Source organism: Mus pahari, chromosome 5, assembly GCF_900095145.1.
Source record: "Mus pahari chromosome 5, PAHARI_EIJ_v1.1, whole genome shotgun sequence".
NCBI classification, from domain to species: domain Eukaryota; kingdom Metazoa; phylum Chordata; class Mammalia; order Rodentia; family Muridae; genus Mus; species Mus pahari.
The window spans coordinates 134,852,169-134,879,778 of record NC_034594.1 but is presented as its reverse complement, the minus strand read 5'-3'; the positions used below and the strand labels follow the sequence as shown (position 1 = coordinate 134,879,778).

At 42.1% G+C, this 27,610-nt stretch overlaps 1 protein-coding gene and 1 long non-coding RNA gene across 7 annotated transcripts in view; one reads left to right on the top strand and one right to left on the bottom strand.

Moving 5' to 3' along the window:
- The window catches only part of Dnm3 (dynamin 3), a 477,887-nt gene that overhangs the window by 434,265 nt on the left and 16,012 nt on the right, over positions 1–27,610 (top strand). For 4 of the 6 annotated variants that reach the window (XM_021198990.2, XM_029538405.1, XM_021198992.2 and 1 more), the window contains 3 exons: positions 11,044–11,208; positions 19,044–19,270; positions 19,776–20,012. In XM_021198990.2, the coding sequence (XP_021054649.1) occupies positions 11,044–11,208; positions 19,044–19,270; positions 19,776–20,012 (629 nt within the window). Of the gene's footprint in view, positions 1–11,043; positions 11,209–19,043; positions 19,271–19,775; positions 20,013–24,660; positions 24,878–27,610 lie in introns of those variants that run through there. The other 2 variants (XM_029538406.1, XM_021198994.2) reach the window with 2 other exon arrangements.
- On the bottom strand, positions 14,487–26,157 carry LOC110322353. The gene is made up of 3 exons (XR_002380561.1): positions 25,796–26,157; positions 25,309–25,694; positions 14,487–14,653 (listed from the first exon to the last, which is right to left on the bottom strand). It is a non-coding gene; the product is annotated as an uncharacterized LOC110322353 (long non-coding RNA).

The window sequence follows — 27,610 nt, the reverse complement described above, 5'->3', positions numbered from 1 at the left end:
TCTCAAAGGTGTGTGTTTGTCATCTTTGTCAAAAATTAGATGGCTCTAACTATTTGGGTTTAATTCTGGGTCCTCTATTTCATTGATCTACACATCCAGCTTTTGTGTTGTGTTGCTTTATCACTGCAACTCTGTAGTATAACTTGAAGTTGGGGAAGGGGATACCTTTACTACTGTTCCTTTTACTAAGGATTATTTTGGACCCAAGGTCTTCATGTGACCATACAAATTTTAGACCTCCCTTTTCTATTTTTATGAAGAATGTTACAGAATGTCGATGGAGACCACACAGAAACTGTAGGTCAGCTTGGTGCTTACACTACTTTCGCAATACTAATTCCGCCAATCAGTGAGTACAGGAGGCCTCTTCTTCATCTACCAGTGTCATCTTCAAACTCTTGGTGTTTTAAACTTCGCAGCACAGAAGTCATTCATTCGCTTAGATTCATTCCTCTTTGGTTTTTAAGCTGTTGTGAATGGGCCTGCTTTCCTGACGTCTTTCTCAGCAAGTTCATTGTTGATGCAGAGGAAAGACCTGTCTTTGCATGCTGTTTTTACATCCTGAAGCTTTGTTGAAAGCATGTATCAGTGTGAAGAGATTTCTGGTGCAGTCTTTGGGGCTTGTATCCAAGATCATAATATCTGTAAACAGCAATAACTGACTCCTTCCTTTGCTGTTACAATCCCTTTTGGTGTTTACATAGTTTATGTTGATCCAGAGATTGATAGCTATTTGGGTGTGCCAATGTTTGGGTACATATGTTGAAACCTGTAGTACCCTCTGGATTAAACCTTCCATCAATATGAATTGACCTTAGGTGTCTCACTAATTTGTCTAAATTCTACTTTATCACATATCAATATAGTTAGAACCTATAGCTCTGGGTTCATGTTGTTGGAGGCATAGGGTTTAGAGAAGCCCTTCCACCAAGTCAGAGAATAAAGAGCAAGAGGAACTGGAGCTTGTAGTTTTGATATCTACTGTCCTAGAGCTGTACAGGATGTACTGCATGGATGATGCCAGGCCTTTTGGCCTCTAACTGCTTTATTCCCCAAAACTGGAGATAACAAGGAGCCACTACCCCTACACCCACTCCTGTGGTGCAAAGGTAGATGGTGCTGGGTTAGGCTTCCTGACAGCTTCCATGTAGAGATAGAGCACATGAATAGAAACTTCCTACCACAAGACAGATGCAAGGTAGGCCAGGCCTTTGTTTCACCAGCAGCTTTAGTGACACGGCTGTGGACTAGACAGGGGGCCTTCTGTAATTCCTATCAGGTGAGAACAAGTGGTATTGGAGATTCCAGCTTCTGGTAGCCACAGGCCTGGAGCTTCGAGGTATGGCCGGGACCATCCCCAACCCTCTGTAGATACTGGCGGCTCCTTTGGGATCTTCGTGTTTATGACTTTGTAAACTGTGTTTTCACACTTGGAGTTGACCTCGCTCATGTCAAATGATAAAAATGAGTAACATCTCTTGAACATACACTTACTATGTGTGGGTATTATTACATTAAGTGCCTTCAATATATTATGTGGTCATAGCTCACTTATTCTGCATAAAATATGCATGATGCTAATGTAACTCCTTCCCATAGGCATAGACATTAATGCCCAGAGAAGCTAAGTAATTTTTAGTGTTAACTTCTTTAATGTCACAAAATTTACTAGGGGTAAAGCTATGATGGGTTGTCTGATTTTATTTTTCATACTCTAAATTTTCCTCAAATGAAACTGATTTGTACACTCAAGGTTGCTCATCCCAGATGATTCTGGTGGTGGATTTTCCTAAAGTTAGGCTTTAAACACATATCTGAAGCATCCCTAACGTTTTCCATTTTATAAGTATTCTAAGACATAAGTATCCTGGAGTCAAAAGAAGTTAGCTGGATGCTACATCTCTTTTGGATTCATGTGGACACCAGCGTGTTATAACCATACAGTATGACTGATTTGTTATTTTTTTTAAAAAAGTGACAGTTCTAAGAAAAATGAACCTGATTTTTCATTTCTTTTTACTTCATAAATCATTTTATTTAGTTTGAATGTATTTATATAAACTCATTATATAAGCTAGAAAGGGAAGATCAGAGTGTTCATTAATAATGATACATCTAGGATTCTTAAAGCTATTCTTAGGAATGAGGAAACCTCAGATCAATTGCAAATATATGCAAATATATATATATATATATTTTTTTTTCTTAGCAGCATCTGCATCCTTTCCTTTTTTCTGAGACATCACCTCAAATAGGCCAGGCTAGCCTTGAACTCGTATGTAGCCAAGATGACCTGGGATGTCTTATCCGCATGTTTCCACCTCCTAGGCACTAGGATTACAGGGACCACACACACACACACACACACACACACACACACACACACCCCTGGTTTAGATGTACCTTGCTCATAACAGCTGAGGGCTTTACCCACTGAGTTACCTGCTCTGCATTTGCACCTTCAACGTTACCCAGTTGCTTTTTTAAAAGTCTTGATCTTGGCCATAAAACTAATTATTTAGAATTATAAACTCATATAATATTTGTTAGAAATTACAATCTGTTTCTGCTTCTAAACAGCCAGGACTACACAGGGAGACAAATGTACTTTTCTCTTATATTCTTCAAGTACTTCATGCTTCAAAAATAAAAAAATTAAAATGAGGGTCTCGCCATGTAACCAAGGCTTACCCGGAACCTGCTATGTCACTTTAGAAAAAATTTCATCATTTTTTAATGAGATTTAAAAACATTTGAAGCCAGGTGAGGTGGCACACGCCTTTAATCCCAGCACTCGGGAGGCAGAGGCAGGCAGATTTCTGAGTTCGAGGCCAGCCTGGTCTACAGAGTGAGTTCGGGGACAGCCAGGGCTATACAGAGAAACCCTGTCTTGAAAAACAAAAAACAAAAAAATTTTTGAAAATTTCATATCCGTCCCTAATGCCATGCCCTGCTCCTTCTAGAACACCTTCCCCAACATCCCACCCCCTCAACTTCAAGTAAAAATAAACAAATAAAAAATATATAACCTAGCAGCATTTGCATCCTTATCTTTTTTTTTTCTGAGACAGAATCTCAAATAGGCACTATAAATGTCTTTTCCTCTATAATTGAACCTAACTAGTGCTGGCCATATGTCTATAGGTGTAAGGCATCATCCTCTCTAGCATGGGCCACCCAAGAGAGGCCAGGCCACTGTAGCAAACTGACTCTCCCTCCCCTAGCAGCCATCAATCACCAGTAGCTCCTCAGCTAGAGGTGGGGCCTTCGGAAGCCCCTCCCTCATGGGGGGGGGGCGGTTACTGACTAGATCTTGTGCAGGCCTTGTGCATATAATCAGCATGTGTTGTCAGCTCATGGCTGTAACAGCCCATCAGGGCCTAAAGACACCATGGTAGAAGTCCTTCCCAGCTTCTGGCCCTTACAGTCGTTATGCCCCATCTTACATGCCTCAGTGCCTCGGAGGAAGGGATGTGATACAGATGTTCCATTTAGGACTATAGTGTCGACATTCTTTTCTATACTTCAGGGAGAAGTGGCTCCATGCCATTATGTATTCTCAATGCATTGCTTAAAAAAAAAAAAATCGTTTACTTTGTAATTCGTTCACATGGAACATTGAAAGACGATCTACCTTATAAGGAAAGCAGCAAATGCTGCGGCCCACATCGTTTCAGTGCTGCACAGCTCATTTATTATGTGCTTCCTTGCTGCTTTCAGAATAGTCAGACTTTACTGTCCCCACTCTAACTTCCTTATGTTTATGATTAATTAATGTTCATGTTTTAATGGGCAAATCAATTATCAGGAATCAGACTTTCTTCTACAGCTTATGATTTTTTTCCCCTTCATTTGCTCACCTTTCAAACTTTGTAACAAGACAGGCTTTTCACTGGACAAAAATTATAGCCCCTGATACCCATTTCTTAATGAGATTTAAGAATGCCTGCTAGCTGCCATTAGTGGCATACTTGGGAGGTGGAGGCAGGAGAATCAGGGGTTCAAGATCAACCTGGGCACTGTGGGCTACATAACATAATCTTATCTCGAAAACGCAAGTGCATGTGCATGTGTGTGCGTGTGTGTGGGGGGGGTGTATTGAAGAGCATAATGCATCATAATTTAAATTTTCCTACAATCAAACATTTTAGATAAAGATGTTGAGGGTAAATTCTTGAAGCACTTGGCCTCAGTTACTTATTGTTTGTATGAAAAGATATTAATTAATGGCAAACAAAGTCAGTTCATACGGACTGAGATCATCCCAAAATAAATATTTACAACTTGAACTACTTACCGTGAGGGTCTGGAGGTAAGGCTCAGTAGTTAAAAGCACTCGTTCTTCCTGAAGGCTGCAGTTGGTCACAGCACATGCTTCAGGTGGCTCACAACTACTTGAAACTCTAGCTTCAACAGTTCTACCACACACACACACTTAAATTAAAATGTAAAAAATACTTGACATGAAGTTATCCATGAGCTTATTTGTTGTAGAAGGCAATAGGGCGTTCAGCTAGATCAGCACTTCTCAACCTACAGGTCATGACCTCTTTGAGGTCAAATGACCCTTTCACAGGGGTCCCGTATCAGATAGCCTGCACATCCGGTACTTACAATTCATAACAGTGGCAAAAAATGTTATAATTATGAAAAGACAAGATAATTTTATGGCTGGGGGTCAGCATAACATGAAGAACTGTAGTAAAGGGTTATAGCATCAGGAAGGTTGAGAAGCACTGAGCTAAATTAGAGGATCCATGGGAATTATATCTAGAAGGACTTCAGAATCCGTTGTATAAGATTTTTAGACTGTACCAAGAGCCCTCATCTCCACCTTTTACTTATAAAAGCAATTCTATTGATTTTAAATGTGAACGCTATTATAAGCCTAAAGCTTCTACCCTTATTCCCTCGAGCCCCAGTTAGTCACTTCAGTTGTCATCTAAGCTGCCTGTCAGACAGAGATATATGCTGGCAGGACACAGAATCAAACGCAGTCAGCAACCTTTGACCTGGAGAGAGTTAGGAAAAAGACACAAAGCCACTCGCTCCTCAGTTTAAAATGTCTTGTTATCATTTGTTGCTGTCATTTTTCAATTAAATGTATTGAAATTTCCCAAGTATTTAATTAGCGGTTTTATCATTTTTATTATATTATGGTATTACTTAGAAATGTGTTAAAAACACCACAGAGAATAATGAATATTCACGTAAAATAACTGTAAAGAATGGAAAGGAAAGTGGCTGAACCCACAGAGCTGGGCCCAGCCTGTCAGCAAGGACGTGCTGGGTAACCTGAGTCACATTAGGCTGGGCTCCTGAGTTGGGGAATGCTTCTTGCAGCCCCAAGTTCCTCCTGCTGCTAGGTGTTTTGACCACAACCACAATTCAAATCTGGAGACACCTTCAGTTGTAGTCAAGATGCTTGGTTAACGAAATGCAGTGCTGGATCTCCATGGCTCTTTATCTTGTCCACGAAGAAGGGTTCCACATGAAGACTCAGTCATAGGAATGCGGAGAGTTGCCTTCATTTCCACCACACTGACACCCAGCTTTTTCAGGCTGTGCCTCAGGACTCTCCTGAAACAAAAGCCCAGCTCCTCAGGAAAAGGCCACAATGTCCATTAAGCTCCTGCAAAGTCCTAAAGGGATAATGATGGTCATGCCCCTGCCGTCATGGTGTTTGAAAGCTCACCCAAGTCCTGAGATTGTTTTCAAATGTTCCCGTTCATAGCAACAGCCTGTACCCCATCCTCTGTGCCCTGGGCCCCTGTAGCAAACCCATGAAGTCAGGCTCATGATTTTCTTTATGTCCTGCCTGCTTAGAGCACACATGAGAGTGGTCTCTGCTTTTATACATTATACCTTACACAGTTCCACGCCACACACTAAATATTCACTGCTACAGGTCACATTGTCAGACTGACACCTAGACCACCCTCCGGGGCTTTCTGGACTGTGGGTTTTTGCACAGTGTGATTGCACAACTTTTGAGCCTTAAAAACTTAAAGGCAATTGATTAGAAGCAGGAAAAGTTTTCAGTGAAAACATTTCCAACAACGTGGGGCTGGAAAACTCTGAAAGTACATTACCATGGTAACAGTGTTTTCATAATGATGACTGGGTTCACTAATGACAGGTCCAATCATTTCTTTTTCTTGTTGTTTACAGTAACTGTAAACTGTATGATCATATTAAATGTTTTAAAGAGAGCAACTTGCTAATCTGAACAACGTGTGTATAGATCTATAGGATATTATCCTGTGTTCTCCATTGCTGAGAAGAGACCATGAGCCCCTCACCTTGGTATCCTTATGTTCATATTCCTGCTTTATATGTACATATTCCTGTCAACGTCACCTTCTGAATGGTCCAATGGTCCTCAGGCTTATCAAACAATTTAGAAATTTTTCTAAGGAAAATAAAAGGACATGGAAATTAGGTACTCAGCCACACTCAGGGTTCTATAATGGAGTCTTCAAGATTTAATGAAAATTACCTACCATTTAATAGTCCACTCCCTCATCTGTTAAAGTAATATACTTTACAACTTTTATATGAAAAATTGGGATGTGGAGGCACAGAGATAGCTCAAAAGTTAAATGTGTTTACCACCAAGCCCGACAACCCAAATTTAATCCCGGAGACTCAGAGTGGAAGGAAAAGCTGTTCTCCTGAAAGATGTCCACACACAGCCCTTAGGATGCAGAAATATGTGATCATTTCTTTAAATTTTTGTAAAAACAGTCTGTTTCTTAAATACTGTGTGACTAATTCATTAGAAAGATATGTAAACTTCATATTTGTAGGGTTGTTTTTATTGCTTTAATTAAATTTCTCAAAGGATATGTAGGGAAAAAAAAACATGCACCAAGATGGCCTATCCATTTGTGTTTTTCAGGAAAAAAAAAAAAAGTAAGTTTCTACAGTATTATTCTCATTTTGTAAACAGCATCAATGAACCCGCACATAAAAGGTTAAATGTTTGCAGACCGCTCTTTTTTTGCCCCAAAGATCAGAGACAAATTACTATTTTTATTTTACATTCCCTTGATGAGGATAATGATAAACAGCTGTCACTTCAGTGCTCTGACTGCAAAGAATCCAATTGCAATCCTATAATTTAAACAAAGGAAAAAAATACGGACTCATGCACAGCATACAACCAGAAAGAGGCCAGAGGGTTTGAGCTGAGGTTGGGGACAGAAGAAAGGAGCATTTTCTTGCTGCAAGTACTCGGTTTAAAACTCCCACCTAAGACTCCTTCCCCATACACACTAGACAGGCCAGTTACTGCTTTAGTGTAAAAGCAAGAAAGTCCAATTTGCATTCTGGATTCCTTGGTCTCTCTATTGTGTCCATTGCATGCCCAGTGTAGTTACAGTTTGTGTGGCACCACAAATCTACCAGATTTCCAAAAGCTAAGCAGAATTTCAAGTTGTCTGATTGGCCATTCTGGAATGTCTTTGACTCTATGTTCCCAATTTGACTATTTTTTATTCGTGTATTATTTATCATGCAAAATGATGGATGTCATAATGTCTTGTTCAAGTATATCATGCACTTCGGCCATGCTTACTCCCTTGACCCCTCTCCTATCCCCCACCCTTGCCTCCCTCTTAATAAATAGCCTCTCGTGTGTGTGTGTGTGTGTGTGTGTGTGTGTGTGTATAAAAACTTAGGTATCTCATGAAAGAAAATGCTTGCCTGTTGGCGTCTGGTTTTACTTAATGGAGTGTACAATCCCATCCATTTTCCTGCAAAGAGCATAACTTGATTCTATATAATAGTAAAAAATAATCCATCACATTTTCTCCATGCCACCCCCTGTTGAGAGACACCAAAGTAAATTCCATAGCTGTCCTACAGTGAGAGGTGTTGCATTAAACATGGTCGAGTAGGTATCTCTTTGTTAAAGCGACTTCCATTCTTGGGGAGCTATCCCCAGGAGTGGCATAGATGCTGCATGCGGTAGTTGATTTTTTTTGAGGAGCTTCCATCCCGATTGCCACAGTAGCTAGGCTTATTTTAACTCCCTGCAGCACAGTGTGCGAGAGCCCTCTGCTCATCCTCATCAGGATTTATGTTTATGGGCTTTGGTGGTGGGGTTCTTACAGGGCAAGGTGCTTTTATCTCCGTGTACTTTCGACTTGATGGCTTGATCCTTAACGGCTAAGGATGTTGACTTCTTTTTTTCACATGTGTATCGGCTATTTGTAGTTTGTTGTTTTAGAAATATCTTGTTCATTTGATGTGTAGTATTTTAGTATTTGATTTTCTTAGTTCTTTATAGAGGCTAGATATTAACCCTGTCTGATGGATATAGCTGGCAAAGATTTTCTGTTGTGTAGGCCATGGCTTTCCCCTTCCTACACAGAAACATTCTTCACATCTTGCAATTCCCACTTGACATGCGCAGCTTTCCTCACATCTCACAATCCCACCTGTTAACTCTTGGTTTTCTTCCCATGGGTCCCTGGGGTCCTTGTCACAAAGTCCTAGCCTAGGCTCTATCCTGGGGGTAACCTCTCTACTCAACCAGTGTCTGTTGTTCATTCTGACACTTTGATTACCGCTCCAGAAAGTACAAATGCATGTCGATAACCAAATGTAAAGCAAGGCAAAATGTTAAGTGTGATGTGGAATGGGGAGGTATAAATATAAATCAAATAATATAGCCCCACCCCAACCTCGAGAGTCAGTGTGTCTTGTTCATTCGGCTTTCCTCTTTTGGTTCAGTCGTTTAGTTCTTGAGAATATCAGTATCTTCATGACATTTTCCTAGATACTCCTTTTAAACTTAACTACTTCATGTATACAACTGAATTGGTGTAATGTAGTTATTTCATTGTCTTGGAAATCCTCCTCGTTTTTCCATCATTTGGATGAATTTCAGCACTCAGAGCCCTATCATGTTCCTGTATGGGATACAGGAACCCCGGTGCCCACGTATTAGCACTGAGATGCAGCTCTCATATACAAGCTGTTTATTATGGTATCTGAAACAAAACGAATGCTGAAAATAGGCTTTGCGAGAGAAAACACGTTGATATTGAAATGCTATCACACTCCGCTGCTAAATACAATTGTACAAAAGTCCACTTTTTTTTTTTATGTCAGAGAAACAAACTGGATTGTACTGTCCGCACTGTGGAGGCTCATGTTATTTTACGTAAAACAAAGTTTTCTCCACAAAATTCTACATTTTGTGCATTAAGGCAGTTTTGTGGACTTGGGTAAAGTCATTTGTAGTGTGAACCACATTCCCCCTTCCCTCTCCCCCTCCTCTGATAACACTGAGATCTGCACTAAGAGTGGAGAGATACAGTCCCAGAGTCTTGTAAAGGAGAGGATTTAAGATGAATGGTAGAAAACACAAGCAAGTGCAGGAATGAATTCAGAGGATGTGGTGGCGGCGGCGGGGGGGGGGGGTGCTTCAGGGCAACAGGAGCTTGTCTGGAAGAGGGAAGCAGATTTGAAGTCCGAAGGGGTTCTACCTGAGGGAGGGAGAGAGGGCTTCTGGAAAGGGGCTTATGCAGATAACAGACGGTGGTGTGTAGACGTGGTAGAAGCGGCAGCCATAGCAGTCGTAGTTTTGCATTTTTAAATAAAGTTTTAACTAGAAATGTTTTAGATTCCTTTCATCTAAAATATGTGTGTGTCACAAGCCCGTTAAAAAAAGAAAGAACAAAAAAAAAAGAAAAGAAAAGAAAAGAAGAGAACTATTACACCAGATGCAATTCTTTTAGTGACCCAAGACCACTAAAAAGGAAAAAGCAGAGCAGGAGAACCACTAAGATTCCGAGTATCCCAGGCTTCTGCCTTGCTATTGTATCCAGCTGCCCCCGAGATCCCCTTATTCTGACAGCCCACAGCAAAGCACATGCCTACATCCTCAGGGCAGAAAAGGAACACCGATTTTTAGAGTGAGTATATGTTTTCAAAGAGACCCTTCTGATATAGAAATGCTTATATATTTTTATTGATGATTTTGTAGCCTAAAAAAAAAAATGTGGCTTTCATACATGTATATCAAGTCAAAGACCCCTCATTTACAGACCCAGTTAGCACAGTGCTTTGCCTGGAGCTGATTGAAAACCTGGCAGATCAAAGTACGTACATTTCCAAGGAAAAGTACTTCATGCCAATGTCAGAAGCAATAAATTATCCTTTGCCCCCCCTTTACATTCATAATTAAATCTTTCCAAATATGAGAAAGTGGCCAGACCACTAACAATATCTGTATGATGTTTTGAGGTTTAGATGCTTCAACCTGACTTGAAATAGAGACCATTTGTTCTGAATTGATTTCAATGCCAAGCCAATAGGTCAGCTCTTAATGATGAAGATGCCATTCCAGCCCAGCCTCTGGGTGGATAAGCCAAGATTAATTAACTCAAGTCGTATAGTATAGAAAACAGATGCCTCACTCATGTTGCACAAATAAATTCTTTGTGTATGAAAGGGTTCTGCTTTATTCAAAGAATAACACATTGGAAGTTAAAATGGCCCGTTTTCCGCAACGGAGCCAGTCTTCCACGGTGACGACAGAAGCATGAATTTACACAGCGCATTCCAGCAAGTGCATGAAAGAATGAGTTATCTTCCAGATCTCAAATTTGGACTCCTGGCCAGTCCTAGGGGACTGAGGTTTGAGTCTGGGCTGATCCAATCCAGAGCAGAGCCAGCAGTGCCAGAACTACATCAAGGTCACTGTAATCTATAGGATCCCTGGAGACTCCTCCCAGGGAGAGGCTCACATCTGCATCATTTGTTTGGACTCAGGCCACGGGCCGGCTTACAGATGGCTTAAGGTTGGGTTGTCCTCTTGAGGTGTGTTGTTAGGTACACTGTTTATTTGGTTATTCGTCTCATCTGGAATCAGAATGCTTACTTTTGCCAGAATGTGGTAAGTTCAAAGTAAAAAAGACAATTGCAAGGTTCTGACTGACTGTCCTAAGCAGAAACCAATCATTGGATGCTTGGTATTTTTATTCTGAGAGAGAATATGAGATAATCCACATTTTGTTTCCATTCTGTCAGACTGAAAATGATGAAAATGGACAAGCAGAAAACTTTTCCATGGACCCACAGTTGGAGAGGCAAGTGGAGACCATACGCAACCTAGTAGACTCCTACATGTCAATAATCAACAAATGCATCCGAGACTTAATTCCAAAAACAATAATGCACCTTATGATCAATAACGTAAGTGATTGTAAACTCTCTCCTTTTAGCCTCTAACCCTTCTGTGCTGGGAAATTGAGTAACTTTTCTTAAGTGTCGCTGTGATGTTTTCTGAATAACTGAAGCACTTACTGCCCAGTATGTAGCTCTGCCTTTATAAGTGGGTGGCCAGTTTGGGAGAGATCACAAAGAAAATGTCTAACCACAACATCGACCTGCTTCTGACTGGCTATCTTCTGGAAGGGAGCAAAGACGAGCATGTTCACAGCCTTGCAAAGCAAGCGATGAAATCGGACGCCAGCGCTCCTAGGCCTTGAGTTTAAGGCCTACACCATAGATGTTAATATGATCATTTTGATCTTCTATAAACTATAGAATGTGCTTTTCACCTAGGAAGGGACCTCTTACCTTAATCCCTGACTATGCAGTCAGTCACATTGGTTATTTTGGGGGGACTTTCATTGTGTAGGATAGGGTTACTTGGAAGACAAAGTACCCTTTTTGACTCAACCTCCCAAGTGCTGGAATTCCAGTGTGAGCCACTATGTCCATCTCAGCCTGGCTTCCCGAGATGAAGATGCTTCAACCACTAATCTTTCTGAGCCCTACTACTCTAGCCATTTAAGAACTATTAGTTTTGTTTGGTCCTTTCCTTCTTTGGTTGGTAGCAGTGTGGATGTGGCACTTAAAAAAAAAAAAAAGACAAATTGTGCAAGTTAAGCACAATTGGCAAAAATATTTATTAGAGAAGGTCACCTTTCTGAATCCTGATAAAGGGTTTCACAATTACCCACTTTGTTTATATGTATCTTCTCATGACATGTTTTGCTTTAAATATGCTATGAACATAGCTTGTGAAAATTCAAAAATTAGATTGTAAAACTGAAAAGTACCCTAAACTAGAATTCAGGAGAAACCTGATTTCTGAGTCTGTTTGCCTAATATGACCAATTGAGTGCTATGGGTTTGTGTCTTCCATACGTAAACCACTAGCAGTAGTAAGTATATCTGACTTGAGGATTTGTTCCAAAAGAATAGTGTGTGCCAAGATCCTGTGGTAAACTTAAGTAATTAATATGGTTATTAGTCATTCTGTGTTTCAAGATTTCTTTCTAAAGCTCATGACAATGTGCTTGTCTGTAACCTCTGGAGATGTATGTTTCTTGATGTTGAGAAGCCCTGAGTTCTCATGTGACCAAACTTGTATTTGATTATGTTTATGTATCCAAGGAAGATAAACATAACTCTTTGAAGTCTACACAGCAGGTAAGCAATGATCTGGAAAAGTAGAAACTATAAATATCACTGTGGTTGGTCAGCGGTCAGCTGTCTGACCTGAAGCGAAGCCTGTAACCCCTCTAAATTCAAGTCGGTCATTTCTGGAAATTCAGCGGGAACATGAAGGGACCTCACAGACCTGTCAGAATGTGACAGATGTGGCTGCAAGCCATTTAGACAAATCTGAAGTACCAAGCAAATAGTCTGTGTGTCTTCACAATTACCCTCTTAACTTTGCACCAATGGATTCAGGTTGTTTTGCTGTGGTATATCAGGCTCTTGCTTATTTAAACATTTTCCTGATTAAGGATCATTTATCTTTCCACCGTTTTCCCGAGAGTCATTACTCCTGCCTTCGGTTCAAGCTCTGCGTTATATTAAATCACCAGCACAGGAAATCATACTTCCTGTCTGTGGCTCTGAGAAGTAGCTTGACACAAATTAGTTAAAAGGAAGGAAAAAAAATCCTACTACAAAATCTATTCTACTTTCACCTCCAAAATTAAACAAAAACAGACAATGCACACGGGTTACTCTAATTTCCCTAGCTCCTCGATGCCGCAATCTACTTGCTTTAATGAAATGTCCAAACACCCACCTAACAGAATATTATTCTTGGAGGAGAAACTCTGCCAGTTTTCTTGAGAAAGACCTCACATACGAGTCCTGGGAAAGGAGACTTCAATTAAGACGTGATCTCTAGGGTCAGACTGTAAAGCAGAGACTAATAGGAATGTGGAGAAAGCCAACCAAGCTGCCTTCTTGTGAAGTGAGGGCTGTCTGCGCTAGAAATGTAGCTTTTTGCATCCACCAGAAGCAAATTCAGACACCTACGGTGATGACTTTTCTTGAGTGCTATTTTGCCTGTATATAAAAATATTTCATGTGTACATTATCTATTTTTCAAATAGAGAATGAAATCTTTTTAAAACAAGGTCCCCACCTTCTCATGGCACCTCAATGACTGAGCCTTTCTGTCCGTTCCAGATGTTATCCTGTTAAATACAAAGAAACAGACCTAAGAAATCAATGAGCCTACACCATACAGGGAAGCTGGGTTGTTTTTAAATTTGATTTGAATGGATAAAATGAGAGAATTAGTAACAGAATCACAACTAAGAAAAGTTTGAATTCCACCTCCTCTGTAAACTGGTATTCCTTTGGAATGAGTAAATGCTGAAGCTGGCTTCTACAGCCCATGGCCTTTCACCCTTGAAGCGGGAATGCCATCCAGCCTCCTGAAAAGGAATAGGTTTCAGCCAACTTTTCATAAAGTTCGGGAATCGGTGGGCAGTTTCCTTTGAAAGTTTACATTAAGTGTTCTGCCACTCAGCTCGCCATATGGAATTGTTTAAGAAGTTTAAAGCCAGGCAATAAATGCCTGGCCTCAGACATACTGTAAGCCTTTGTCTATTGAAACACAGCAGCTGTTTCGTTACTTAAACATACGAGGTACCAGCAGCACAAAGGAACTGTGAGTTTATGACAGGCGGCCACAGGTTCAAGTCAAAGTGGCAAAGCCCTGTGTGGGACTTTAAGATCAGCACACATAACAACCCCGTGGCATGCCCTCCTAGTTCACCTCGCCACAGAATGAAAGAATCCAACTTTATTCTAAAATACCATGGAGGGTAGATGTGTTTTCTTATTTGCACCCCCTGAACATTTTTTTTCTCTTCCACATCTTATACATGGAGAACTGGAGCAATGAAAAGGGACTTGCCCAGGATTACACAGCTGTGAGTGTCAGAGTCACACCTGTACCACAGGGCTGATGCTATCTCAAATTCAGTAGCAGATAAGGGCATGGGGTTCAGAGTGAGAACTGTAAGTGAGCCCTTGCAACCCAGAAGGCTTCTTCCCCCACATAGTACAGCCACAGAGTCATCTCCCCAGAAAGTTCCTAGGACTCAAAGATTTAATTAGCGTTGTTCATTTGATCATGAGAAATAGTATCTCATTGTCTTCAATCTTAAAACATTCTGACTCACATTCAACGAAACTCACAGAATACAAAGTGAAATGTAAAAATTCTTATAAATTCTTTAAAAATGAAAAACAAAGCAAACAAAAACCATGAAACCCAGAGGCATTGTACACTTGCGGTGGTGCTGCAGGGGCCCTCTGCTCATCCTCTCTTTGGTGGCACATGGTACCATGTGCCATAGCTTCAAACATACCCTGCAACCTTAAAAAGAACAAAGGAATTTTTTTTTCTTTTAAGATTTCAGTGAAAAAACATGCCCTGGTTGTCAGACCACTATTCCAATCTTTACCCATGATCTGTTTGTATCGGCCAAACACAGCATCTGCCCCCCCCCAAAAAAAATAAACTTCACAAGAGGCTTCCCCATCTTTACCTCCAACTAAAGAACACCCCCACTCTTCCTTATGTTTTGCTCATTGCTGAGCCTTTGATGTTACAGCATACGTACTTATTTCCCTGACCGCCCTTGTCATTGTGGGTCCGTGGAGGTTGTACTTTGCCGAAGGAAAACAACAAAACTAAACTGGCCGGGGGAAAAACAGGAGGGAAGAGGACGGTGGCCTAAGTGTCATATCTCCAGATGAACAAGATGAAATTATTCTGTGGAAACACTGTACAGGTGAATGAGCCACACTGACCCTTTCACACGGTGACTACCCCTCAAAGACAGAGATTTCAGGGAACTGGTCTCTCGGGCAACCAAACTGTCTCTTGGTGAAGTGTTAAAACAGGATTCCTACCAAAGGTTTGAAGAGGCACATATCTTTCAGAGGACTAGCGAAGGGTTAAAAGTTGGGAGGAGGAAAACATGTGGAACATTTTTAATGACCTCACATTCCTTTACACTGAGCAGTGGGACATGGTGTTTGAGTAAAGCCTGTTTATTTAGCCTGCAGAATTTGAGCTGGAATGGGATTTTGTGTGTGAGAATTTTTGTGAGCCACACAAAGACATATAGGTTATAAGGTGTTATAATTAAAAGCATAAATATTGCTCCAAATCTCCCGTCCAAGCATAATTGGTCTGTTCTGTTCCGTTCACCTAAGAGGAGATCAACTGGGGTGTATGCATGTTGCAGAATCCTTGAATTAAATATTTGTGCCACCAACACCCAAACAGCTCCGAATGCCCCTAAAGTGTCTGGAAACTACCCCCAAATGTTCCCACCCCTATCAACTGGAGTTACTGTTGCAAACTCCAGTTGTAGCACTGAGAGTCTAGGCTAGACTTGCCAGAAGAGAGCCTAAACTTTCTCTTACATCAAAAATAGAATATTAAGCCATGCTGGGTCTTTAAGTGCCTATCTTGACAAGTACACTTTTGCAATAGATCTCTGCAATCCCCTGCCGCTACCTGCCTACCTGGTGCCAATTTAGTCCGCTTACAGGAAAAATAATACAACGCATCTCCCCTCCTTCTCTCCACCCTCACATTCTTTCAGAACATTGGCAAATGAAGGCATAGTGGATAGCAGGGAAGTTTCAGTATGCATCATAGGGACCTAGTATTTCATCCCTTAGTTGAACAATTGATTCTTAATTCAGACCCCGCTTTAGAGCTGTTCTTGGATCTTTCTTTTTAAATCATATTTAATAGCTCCTGAGTGATACTTCAGCAAGACGTAAAGCTTCAAAAGAGCTCAACCCAACCGATGGTTGATGTCAGAGAAACTGTCTGGCTTTGAGTTTTAAGATACACCTCGTATCCAAGTGCACACACAGATAAACACACATGCTCAACAATGGAAGGTCTGTGCAGATGTCTCTGCCCCCGTGGGTACCTGCATGCGTGTGTGTGTGTGTGTTTAGAAGTGAATAGCTCTTCAAAGATCATAAAATATTCCTAAGGCCACATTTCCTACCTTCCCTGAAAATCTGCCATTTGATTTTCAGTTCTCCAACTCAGCGGGATTGCAACACCAGAGACACCTTCCTTTGACTGATCTTTTCTTTCTCGTCTCTCTCATGCAGACACCACAAGATGATTTTTTTCCTCTGTAGTGTTTATTCATGTGGACCCATCTTTTCCATTCTACTGAGGCATTGAGAAATGCCCATCATTCCATGAATATGAATAATAATAGTAAACAATAGCCTCCTATTGGGTCCATATCTGCTACAAGCTTGCAGGGTTTTTTGTTTTTGTTTTGTTTTGTTTTTCTTTTCTTTTCTTTCTTTTTTTTTTTTTTTTTTTTTTTTTTTTTGCCAATTAAAACCAGATTGATTTTCCTAATGACCTGTTTCGCTCACTTGTTAAAAGCCCTTTGTGGTGTCATATTGCCAAATAGATGAAGTTTAAACACTTCTCACTAGTACCAGAGATCTCATATTCCCTAGACTTGCTGATCAAATTCACTTTGCACACCTACCAGACAATCCCCTGGATAGAGTGAGCATGACATCTCTGCCATGTTTGAATCACTCTTAGCTTACAAAAATGTGTTCAGGGAACTGTTGATTTCACCACCAAAAGAAGACTGATTAAGCTGATGTTTTTACATATTTGGAACCTTTACAAAAAAATGAAACTGTCCCTTCCCTCCTCTGTCAAGAAATTAAGATCGACCAGTTCTCCAGACCGGACTCTAGTCCCTGCTCACTCCGGAAAAGTAGTGAGGTCAATCAGTTATCTGTCTTCCCAGTTTGGGCTGTGGTTTGTGTGTTACACACACACACACACACAAAACACACAAACCACACAGTGCTACAAAAATCTCGCCAGAGAACACCTTGCAAGGAATTGGACACTCTATCCCTTCTGTGGATCAAACTCGGGTTCTGAGGCTTGGCAACAACCGTCTACCATCTCAAAGGCGTGTCAGCACATACTCTGGGTCGGTCTGTCTCTACAGGTTCCCAAACTGCCCTGGAAATCATAGAGGGCAGGCTGGAACAGCACCACAGAGCTGCATGCCACCCAGCCTACTGTAAGCCTAGCCTCGGGTCAGGACTGGGAGTTATAGTCACAGTGTCCCATGCTAATATGTGAGGATTGTATACCAGACAAACTGGATGCCTTCCTTCCCATGGTATGAACTACATATCCAAGGGCTACACAACAGGAGTATAGAAGCCATCCCATCCCCTTGGCCTATGAGACCAAATGACTCCTATGGACACTAACCCACCTGAAGCCCTGCCCCTTTGACTCAATTCTTCCAGTGTTCTCAATTTTTTAAAAAAATTCCATTAAGAAATGAAACTGTGGTTTAGAACCTTCTCATCTGAGTAAAAAACTCTGAGCTGCAATCCAAGAATTTTAACTGACAGGTATCCCATCATCTTCCTGAAGTTTAAACAAATACTTGTGAGCTGGCATTTTATCTGGATCTAAGGAATCCAGATAAGCTTTCTCAAATTACAGAGGAACTGAAAACTTCCAACAGGTTTATTTTCCTTGGTTTAAACTAATTATCATACTTGCTAGCTGCTCTAAGCTATCAACGTTAAGCTAGTGGTACAGCTCAATGGTAACATGTATACTTATACACAAGGCCCTGGATTACCAGTATGATGATAAGAGAACAAAGAGAAGAAAAGATGAAGGAATGTCAATTGTCTTTTCTAGCCATTTACATGGCATGACATGTTTCCAGCAAATTGAATTAGCACTGGTTAGAAGATTTTAGGTTGATGTCACAGCTGTGTGATCTCTAAATTTGTTTCTGCATTGTGAGGTTTTAAATTTTATCTCATCACTGTGTGGTGGATTCAGTCAGATAACTTTTGAAGAAAATTAGGATATGTGTGTGTGTGTGTGTGTGTGTGTATATATATATATATATATATATATATATATATATATATACATATATATATGTGTGTATGTATATATATATCATTGATTTGTACATTCATTTTCTCCCATTTAATATGAACATGTACTTGTATTTAATGATATCTGGATATCATTAACTGATATGTACTCTGTACTTACATAAAGTGGCTGGCTGATGCTTAGATCCGATAAAGCATGGAGACTGGTCCTCACTCATTCTGTATTGTACATCCTCTATTCTCGTCCTGCTACAAGATACTGTTCAACTAGGACTCAATCTCTTTTACATTGCTTGAAATCAACTTGCATAGTTTTATACATCTATAGTTGTGATTACTATCTTATATCCACTTATGCGTACTAATTCTGCTTTTACCTTTAAAACTTTGAATGGGAAATGTTTGATTATTCTGGTAACTATCTAGCTAAAGGATTAGGAACGCAGAGGAACAGAAAACCTGAACTACAAAGCTTCCTTCGCATTACCACCTTGTATTCAGCACACTGTCGAAAATTACCTCCTGGGGCCTTCCTGTTATATAAACCAAGTGGCCTCTAAGAACTTCATGAGGCGTCCCCATAGCTGCCGAGCCACATGCTAGGTAGGGGTAGCAAAGTCTGACCATTCTCCGGTTATCTCTACCATTCTTTCTTTGAGAGACAGAAGGAAAGCTGTTCTCTGTACCAGAAAGGTGGCAAAAACCAAACAGTCCTGTGGTGCTTCCCCTTTCTCGGGGAGGACCCTTGTGAGCGATTTCCACAGTCTGTGTTTTGCCCTCTCATCGTTTTGTTTTGTTTTGTTTTCTCCTTACAGGTTAAAGACTTCATCAACTCTGAGCTCCTAGCCCAGCTCTACTCTTCGGAGGACCAGAACACTCTGATGGAAGAGTCCGCGGAGCAGGCTCAGCGCCGAGATGAGATGCTCCGAATGTACCAAGCCCTGAAAGAAGCCCTCGCGATCATTGGTGACATCAACACGGCCACTGTGTCCACCCCAGCCCCACCTCCAGTCGATGACTCCTGGCTCCAGCACTCCAGGAGGTTAGGGAGGAAGCCACAGCCCAGCAGCACCTGAGCTCCACTGAGCTCGCCCACTCAGCTTCTGCGGATGCTTTGCCAAGAGTGTGCCAACCCACAGGGAAAGAGGGGTCAAAGGGCACCAAATCCTCTCATGAACAAGCTTAACACATCCTTAGAATGAAACTTGATAGTGGTTAAAAAGAGTAAAATAGTGCCAAGTGTCCCAAATAGAAAGATAAGCTTAAAACAAGGGAAAGCATATCATGCATATGTACGTACATATATAAATATATACATGCATGAGAAAATGTTCACATACCTTATGTTTAAGAAGAAATATCAACAATTGTTATTGTCTCCAGAGGCTGGGATGAGGGAAGGAAACTGAAAATATCAGCATTTTTCATTTTTAGTTCATTTTAATTCATTAATTTTTAAAAAGCAACCAGGAAGTTACAAAATGGTGTCTTAAAGGTTGAGACAAGAAGGAAGAGTGGAATAATTAAAACTTCGTCTTTTTCCTCAGGTCACCTCCTCCAAGCCCCACCACCCAACGAAGGCTGACGATAAGTGCTCCCCTCCCGAGACCCACATCAGGCCGTGGGCCAGCTCCCGCTATCCCCTCTCCAGGCCCCCACTCCGGAGCTCCCCCAGTTCCATTCCGTCCTGGCCCATTACCTCCTTTTCCCAACAGCAGTGACTCCTTTGGAACCCCTCCGCAAGTTCCGTCCAGGCCCACAAGGGCACCCCCCAGTGTTCCAAGGTAAGCCAGCAGCGCTGCAGATGTTCCCCCAAGATCCTCCTTGGCTCTCTTCTCAAGAGTGTAACAGACAACATTTATTTCAAAACAAAGCAAAACAACAACAAAAATTGCCAATATCTTTCCATCCACGTTTGCAGTTTCCACACTGGCAGTGGAAACAGTGGGCGCAGGACACCTGGTGGTGCCTGGGCTCATCGGGACACCCTGCGTAATCATTGGATCCTCTCCTTAACCAACTGGCACAGATTTTTAATGTCTCATTTGTGAGCCCCAAAGCCAGTGGGACCGAGTGAACAGCACTCTCAAAGCCCTGGGCCAGACATTACCAACGGGCTGGTAAAGAGCAAGCTGCTGCTGGGTCGTGGCAAGCTGTGGGTAGGTCAGGAGGGGTGCATGAGTCTTGCCTTCTCCATTCCCCAGGGAACCTAGGAAACCAAGGAACTTTAGGCATACGCTCTCTGCACTATGACCCCAGTATCCCTAACTTTAATGTAAACTAAGTAGCCTCTAGCCAACTAATCTGCAGCTGTTGTAAAATCCACAGAGATTATAATGTAGACAGGAGGATTATATATCAGGTAGACTGCTGCTCCGTTGACTAACTTTGACAATTATAAGCAGATTTTTCTGGTTTAATTGTCACACGATATAAACTTATCGTCAATGGAACTTGAAACATACTATGGTAAAGCTATATGCTTCCCCTTCATCCACGTAGTCAACATACAGTTATTTCTTGACCTTTTTAAAGGATATAAGGTATTGTGGAGTTTTACTCCCCACAAAAGCAGAAAATGTAAAGACAAAGAAAATTATCCCATATGTAAAGATAAACTTTAATTCACAGAATTGGAATATCCATGTGCCCTATTGAGCAAAACCTAACTACGTCCAGCACACTTCTTGCCGTTCACCCTCCATAGTACCTGTAGGACTGTGGGGCTTGTATTTTGCCCTTCAAAGTGATAGGGATAATGGGCAGAGGAAGGAGAGGCCCGGGGCTGGTAGACAAAGCGTATGCAATAACTTGACTTCAAAGTCATACGAGCTGGGTGAGTCATTCACCTTCAAGAGATAAGTTCCCCATCTAGGAAACAAAGGATATCACTTACAGGATTGTCATCCAGATCTTGAGATGAGACATTTTATTTTATTTATTCATTTAATTTATTTTATTTATTACCGACATTTTAGTCCTACTCAAAGAACATGGAAATACTCAGTCCAGTTTTATTCTCTAAATTCAATTTAGCTGAAACTGAGCTAAATTTCTAATAATGTGTATGTTGCTCTCAATCTTAAATGTTGTCCTAAAAGCCTCTCACACACATTTTTAAGGTTCATGAGTCCAATAAAATAGGCTATTATTTACATTTTACAGACAGACAATGAGGTCAACAGCCTGCCTAATGCCAGCCCACTGGGCTCTAATCCCCAGCAGCTGGCCTCTAGAGCCCAGGTTCCGCCACCACAATAGGGGCTGGCAATAGGGACCCCCAGAGTCTGACATTTCTGCTATGGCTAGCTCTCCTGTGCACTTGAGGATGATTAACAGCAGCTCTGGTCTCCAGTCACTAGCTGTCAGTTATGTCCTCCCTCGCATTGTGATCATCGAGAACACAGACGTGGTGGCTGTCCCTTAGGAAAGGAAAGCCATACCGGGCAACCACAGCACTGCAGCAGCAGCATATTCATAAGAATTTCCTTTCCACATCAAAAAAAAAAAAAAAATGTACATTTCAACATTGAATGTTGCTACAGGCAAGATCAAGTTTATTGTTTTTAGAAAAACCTCAAATTGACTGGGAAAGTGTCTGCCGCTGTGCCAGGATGGTATGGAGGCTATGAGGGGGAAAGGGGGTGGGGGTGGGGATGTGAGAGTGGGAAGGAGTCCCAGGAGAACCTTGAACTCTGTTGTTTTGTCTGTTTTGCTCTGAGAAGGAGCCAGAGGGACCTGTGGCTGTACCCTGTACGCTCGCTCAGGAATGGGTGTGCAAGTCTTGCCTGCTCACTTCACTGCTTTTCCTGTCAGTCTCCTATAAGCTAGCTTGCCAACGCTCTTCAGAAAAATCAGCTTTCGGATGCTAAACGGATTTGCTAAGCAGGGCGGAGTTGGCTTTGGTATTTTTGAGCTTGCACGCAGGCAGAAGGGTAGGAATCAATAAGTAACCCATGTGAATTGCCAGGGCGAGGGCTGCCAAGAAGGAAGGGGGAGCCACCAGGTTTGAGGAGCCCAAGTCGGGGAATTTGTAGGACAACGGTTGAGCCATTCAAAATCTCTAGAATGCTCTCAAGTTAAAACCAGACTTAACTTGATCTGGCTTTGTGTACCACCCTGAATTTAAAACAGAGATGCAAGAGTTTGAATTGATACAGAGAAAGCTGCTTGTTTTGTGCTGAGCCCTCAAGATTGAGGGGGCAAGCAAAGCAGGCTGGGAGGGGAATCCCTGTGGCGGAGGTCACCTGAGCAGAGCTGGAGACTGGTTAGGGTCCTGACGCCTATTAAAGCCTTGCTTTAAATGGAAGATTCTGAACTCACAACGTCTGTTTTTAATAAAAGCCAGAGCAGGATCCTACCAAATGCAAGCCAGAAATGGGGTTTAAGATTTCAGAGAGAGAGGGGGGGAGGGAGGAAGAGAGAGAGAGACACACAGAGAGAGAGAGAGAGAGAGAGAGAGAGAGAGAGAGAGAGAGAGAGAGAGAGAGAGAGAGAGAGAGAGAGAGAGAGAGAGAGAGAGAGAGAGAGAGAGAGAGAGAGAGAGAGAGAACACACACACAGGGGGGGGAGGGGGAGAAAATGAAGAAAGCTGTTATTGAAACACCACTTTGTTCCACCTGTTTATATATTCTTTTCCTTCCATAATTTGTTACATTTTCCCCATTAAAAACTAAATAATCAAGATGCCCTTTCCATCATCTCCCAAAAAACAGTGTTTGGCTTTTCAAGGAGAAAACTCCAAATTTGTTGTTCCTCCCCAGAGTTCTTTGCTTTGTTAAGGGCCCTGCCTCCTTTTTCAACCTGAATCTTGAGAAACTCCCACCACCACACAGCACAAAGGGTACCCTACCCCCTGGTTCCCTCCTGGCCTTCCATATCACAAAGGCAATAGCAGAACTTCTAGAGGCAAAAGATTTTTTAAGCCACCCTAGTGTGTGCCTAGCCAGCCTTCCTCCAGATACTCTGAGTGATTTAGCATCAGTGATCACACCTTTTCTTTTCCCCCTAGTCCAAGGTCATCAAAGCCCTTGGCATGGCCCAGGAACCTTGAGCTTTCCATCTCTTTAACCAGAACCTTTACCATATCTTTCCATTTCAAATACAGGGAGAGTTGGGGCAAGGGGTTGAAGTCACTTTCGACTCAGCTTTGCCCAGCCACTCCGCTGTTCTGGTTTCTGTGTTTTGGAGCTTTTTGGTGCGAGAGCAAGAAACACTGCAAACTGCATGTGGGTTTTAATGACTTCCACCCAAACTAATGAGCCTTCCACTAGCATGGATACCCCTGCCATTAGTAAGCTGGGTTACATAAATCTGTGATCTTTGGGACATGGCTTGACTATCTAGACTGTCCCATGACTCCTGCCTCCATTCAGCTCTCTGACAAGACAAACAAACAAACAACCTGTTCCAAAGTCCACACAGCCTTGGCTCTGTTTAGAAGGATGGCCTCAAGCAGACAGCGCTTGGTTCTCTCAATTGCAGCTCCCAGTTCTCATCAGACACCAACTTCAGCGTTAGCATAGCTATTTTCAGTTACCACTTCTTGAAATTAGATAATTGGCAAGTGCAGCGTTTGACATTAACAGAACAAATTAGCTGAATCCAAGTGTGTTTTTCCTGGCACTAGCTAACCTAACTCTGGCACTATTTCGATTATTTGTCCTTATCCACCACCACCACCCCCAAACCCCAGGCCTGTCCACCCCTTCCCTAGGACAAAGCTCTTTTGCAATGGTCAAAAGGGAGAAGGGAGGGAGGAAAGGTCTCTAGCCAAGGGAGAACAGACTTCACCTACCTCATCACTCAATATTGCACTTTTTAAAAAATTGAGCTAGAGAATAACTTTCTCGGACCCACTCTCGAGAGTCGCCATCTCTGATGGCTTCTTTTACAAATGGCCAAGCCTGGTTCACTCCATTTGGCTTTGGCTTTAGCTCAACCCAGCTGACTGAAATCAAGAACTGATCCTTTAGGCAATGTTCTTGTGAGCCTTGCAAGGAAGACAACGCCCCCAAGGTGTGTGCATAGGCCCAGGGCAGCACCAAGACTTCACTCAGAGTTCTCCAATGGTGACTTCCATGGTTTCTTTGACTTGTCAGAACACACTGCTATGCAGAAAGATGTACGTACCCCTTTCCAAAACAATTGATGACCCATATTACAAAAGTTAAGGCCAATTGGTTTTCATCCGTTTTAAATGTTTGGTCTCTGATCCCGATGGCCTTGCATTGCCTAACCATAACCCCTGACTCTTTCACACATTTTATTTGTTGTAAGTTACAGTTAGCACAGCATCCTTTCTATTTGGGGTATAAAGTCTCCTTGTTTTGTTTGAGGTTTCTGTTCATCTTTGTAAGCCAGTTCCCTAGATTTCAAGCCAGGACAAACCCCAACCCATCATTCTTTTATCTTTGCATTCCTCACATCAAGGTTTGGTGCCGTGAAGGAGGAAGCTGTCGAGCCTTGAAGTCGTGGGGCTCAGAGTACATGGAAATTAAGCAACCCGTGTGACTAGCCTGGGTGTCATTCCCCTGCGGTCACACACGGAAACACCCTGACTTACCTCCTCCTCTCCTGGACAGCTCTCTAAAACTGTGGTGTTTTTAGCAGCCAAGTGTCATTTGGACAAAGGGTGAAATCACCTTGTGATTTGTGAAGTCAGCTGTGGGGCAAGCTCTGTTCTCCTGACTAGCCAGCCTTCCTTACAGAAAAAAAATAAAAATCATATCCAGGACATTCTGGATTGTCAGGGAACTATTTTTGTTTTGTTTTGTTTTTTGTTTTGTTTTTTTTTAACAACTAGATCTAAAAGTAAAAAACAAAAACATTTTATAGCTCAAATATATAATTGCTAAAAAAAAAAACAGAACAACTTTAAGCTGTTCTTACAAATTCTTACAATCAAGGTATCTCATGAGGGAACCCTTGTTATTAAAAATAAATTGGTGCTGAGACCTCCAAATGTAATTAATAATCTGCTGCACATTCAACATTCGTTGTCATAAAACTAAAATTTCAACCGCTGTTCTCAAAAAAAAAAAGTGTCCACTTTAATTTAAGGCCCCCTATTAACTATACCTCCAAAAGCGCATTCTATTTACATGACGGTTTTTACTCCCATATACTGCTTCAATTCTTATGACAATGTACTATTCCACTGAAAGGAAGCAATGGTTAATGTCAAAGGTTTTCTTTCACTCTTCAAGTCCTGTTTCCAATATGGTTTAAGTGAAAGTCAAATTATGTTGGTGGTTTCCTCCGTGAGCCTAACTAAGGAAGTAGGGTCGACTTTACACAGACATTTCTACTCGGCCACAGTTCGGATGCCTGGCGGTCTGTTTAGGCCAGGCCCACATACAGCACCGGTGTCGCTCAGGTCATGATCTGTGAACTCCGTGGCAGTGTGTAGGCAGACTCACACGTGCCTTTCTCTTTTCATTGGGTCTGAATCTTTCCCACATATCCTATGTTGCAGGAAAGTAAAAGCGAAAAGGGAAATTAGGAAAGATTCCCGTCATGCAAAACGCAAATGACATGAACGCAGACAGGAGACAGCTCCTCCTACCGTACACTGCAGTTAGCCAAACAACGGGTGACAGGCCTTCAGTTAAGCAAACACAACTGCTTCCGTGTCTTGTGTCAAGAAGGAGCAGCTCTGACATTGTTGCCTTTGGAGCTCTTTAGTCGCTAAGCTCGGTCACTGCAGGACAAGCCCTTTTGCATTTTAGGGTGCCCAGTTCTGCCCTGGGGTTCACCTGATTGATAGAGGACGACAGCCAAGACAGAGGCCCTGGCTAGGGAAAATGCGTAGTTGATACTGATTATTTTTCCTGTGGCCAGTCAGCAGCAAACTGTCACCAGCTGTAATCCACCGAGTGTCCCTATATACAAGCTGGTGTCAGCTAGGAGAAAAGGGTGAAATGCTCTACCATGTGTAAATAGACATCTAGACTTGTGGACACACATACACTAGCTAGGGTTCAAGTTTCTTTCATTGCCCTCGCTGGAAGGAAAGAGCGATTTTCAAGAAGGCTTCACGCTCAGGCATTCCTGGTCAGACGGGATATTTTTTTCAAAGACCTCGGAGGCTCACGGTGTATGAATTGCACCTCTTTCATGTCCAGCTTTTATCTAAGCAGTGAACTCTAAAGAATAGGCTTCTGGCATGGCAGCTTTTTTTATTTCCCCCTTTTTCTTTCCTCCAACTCACCAGCCACTATGAGAGATTTAAAAGTGAGACATAGAAAAGCCTCACACAACAGACAGGAAGTTTAAAGTAAAACTTGTCAGTGTAGCATCTTGCTCTGTGAATGTGCCTGGGACGCCTACCTGTGGTAGCAGAAGAAAGGAGAGAAGGAGTTAGCTAAGCGCATGTTGGCTCTGCCGGCTCCGTGTGCATTTATCACTGCTTAAACATAGAATTGCTAAGTGCCCAGCGCTGACATTCCTTAGCTTGCCCATGCCAAACATACTGGACACATTGTCTGGGGAAACCTCTGAATCTAAAAACACGTATTTACACCCTTTAGTTGCCAAATGGTTTCCATCTGGCTCCCCAACGCTGCTGCCAAAAGGATATTACACTTCTGGTCAGGCTAGAGTTGTCAGGGCCAGAGTGGGGGCTTCTGGGAAGGCTCTGGGCCTGAGAGACACTACATGTTTATAGATGCCATATTACTTGAGCATGTACATGTTTAGATCACATGGCAGCACTAGCCCAAAATAGAACTCCGGCGCAGGGCAATGTCAAAAGCCATGAGGTATTCAGGGGACTCTCTCCACGCCACAGCTCCCTCATTCCTTGCATCTGGCTGCTCCTCAGGCTTCGGAGCCACATGATAGGCAAAACCACAAATACCAAATGCTCTAATTTATTTTTAAGCATTCCCATCAAGCACTGAGAAATATGCACTCTTTGTTTTTCAGTCAGAATAATCGGTTCACGGGAATCACATGAACCCATTCTATTCACAGGCCCCAGGGGTGGGGAGCAGGGGTGGGGGCCTAATCAAAAGGGCAATTAGCCAACTTCTCCACATCTCAGCATCAGTGGTAGTGTTGAGCCTCTTGATTCATTTGCCCACACAGGGAGTGATCTAGGCACCGGAAAATGAGACAAGGTATAATGGCTCTCCTCCCTGCTCTTACGGAAACCCCACGAATGCACAGGTCAACATGAGAGTCGCCAATAAACAGCATCCTCCCCGGTGTTTTTGGTGGAAAGGATGCTATAGAAGCTAAGAGAGAAGCAAATGAAGACTGAACCAACCTAGATACTCCACCACAAACAGACCCAAAACTTCACGGGAAGGTCTGGAAACTGAGACAGGCTACCATAAAGGTGGACATGATGCTCTGTTATAGCTCTATGAACCTGCGG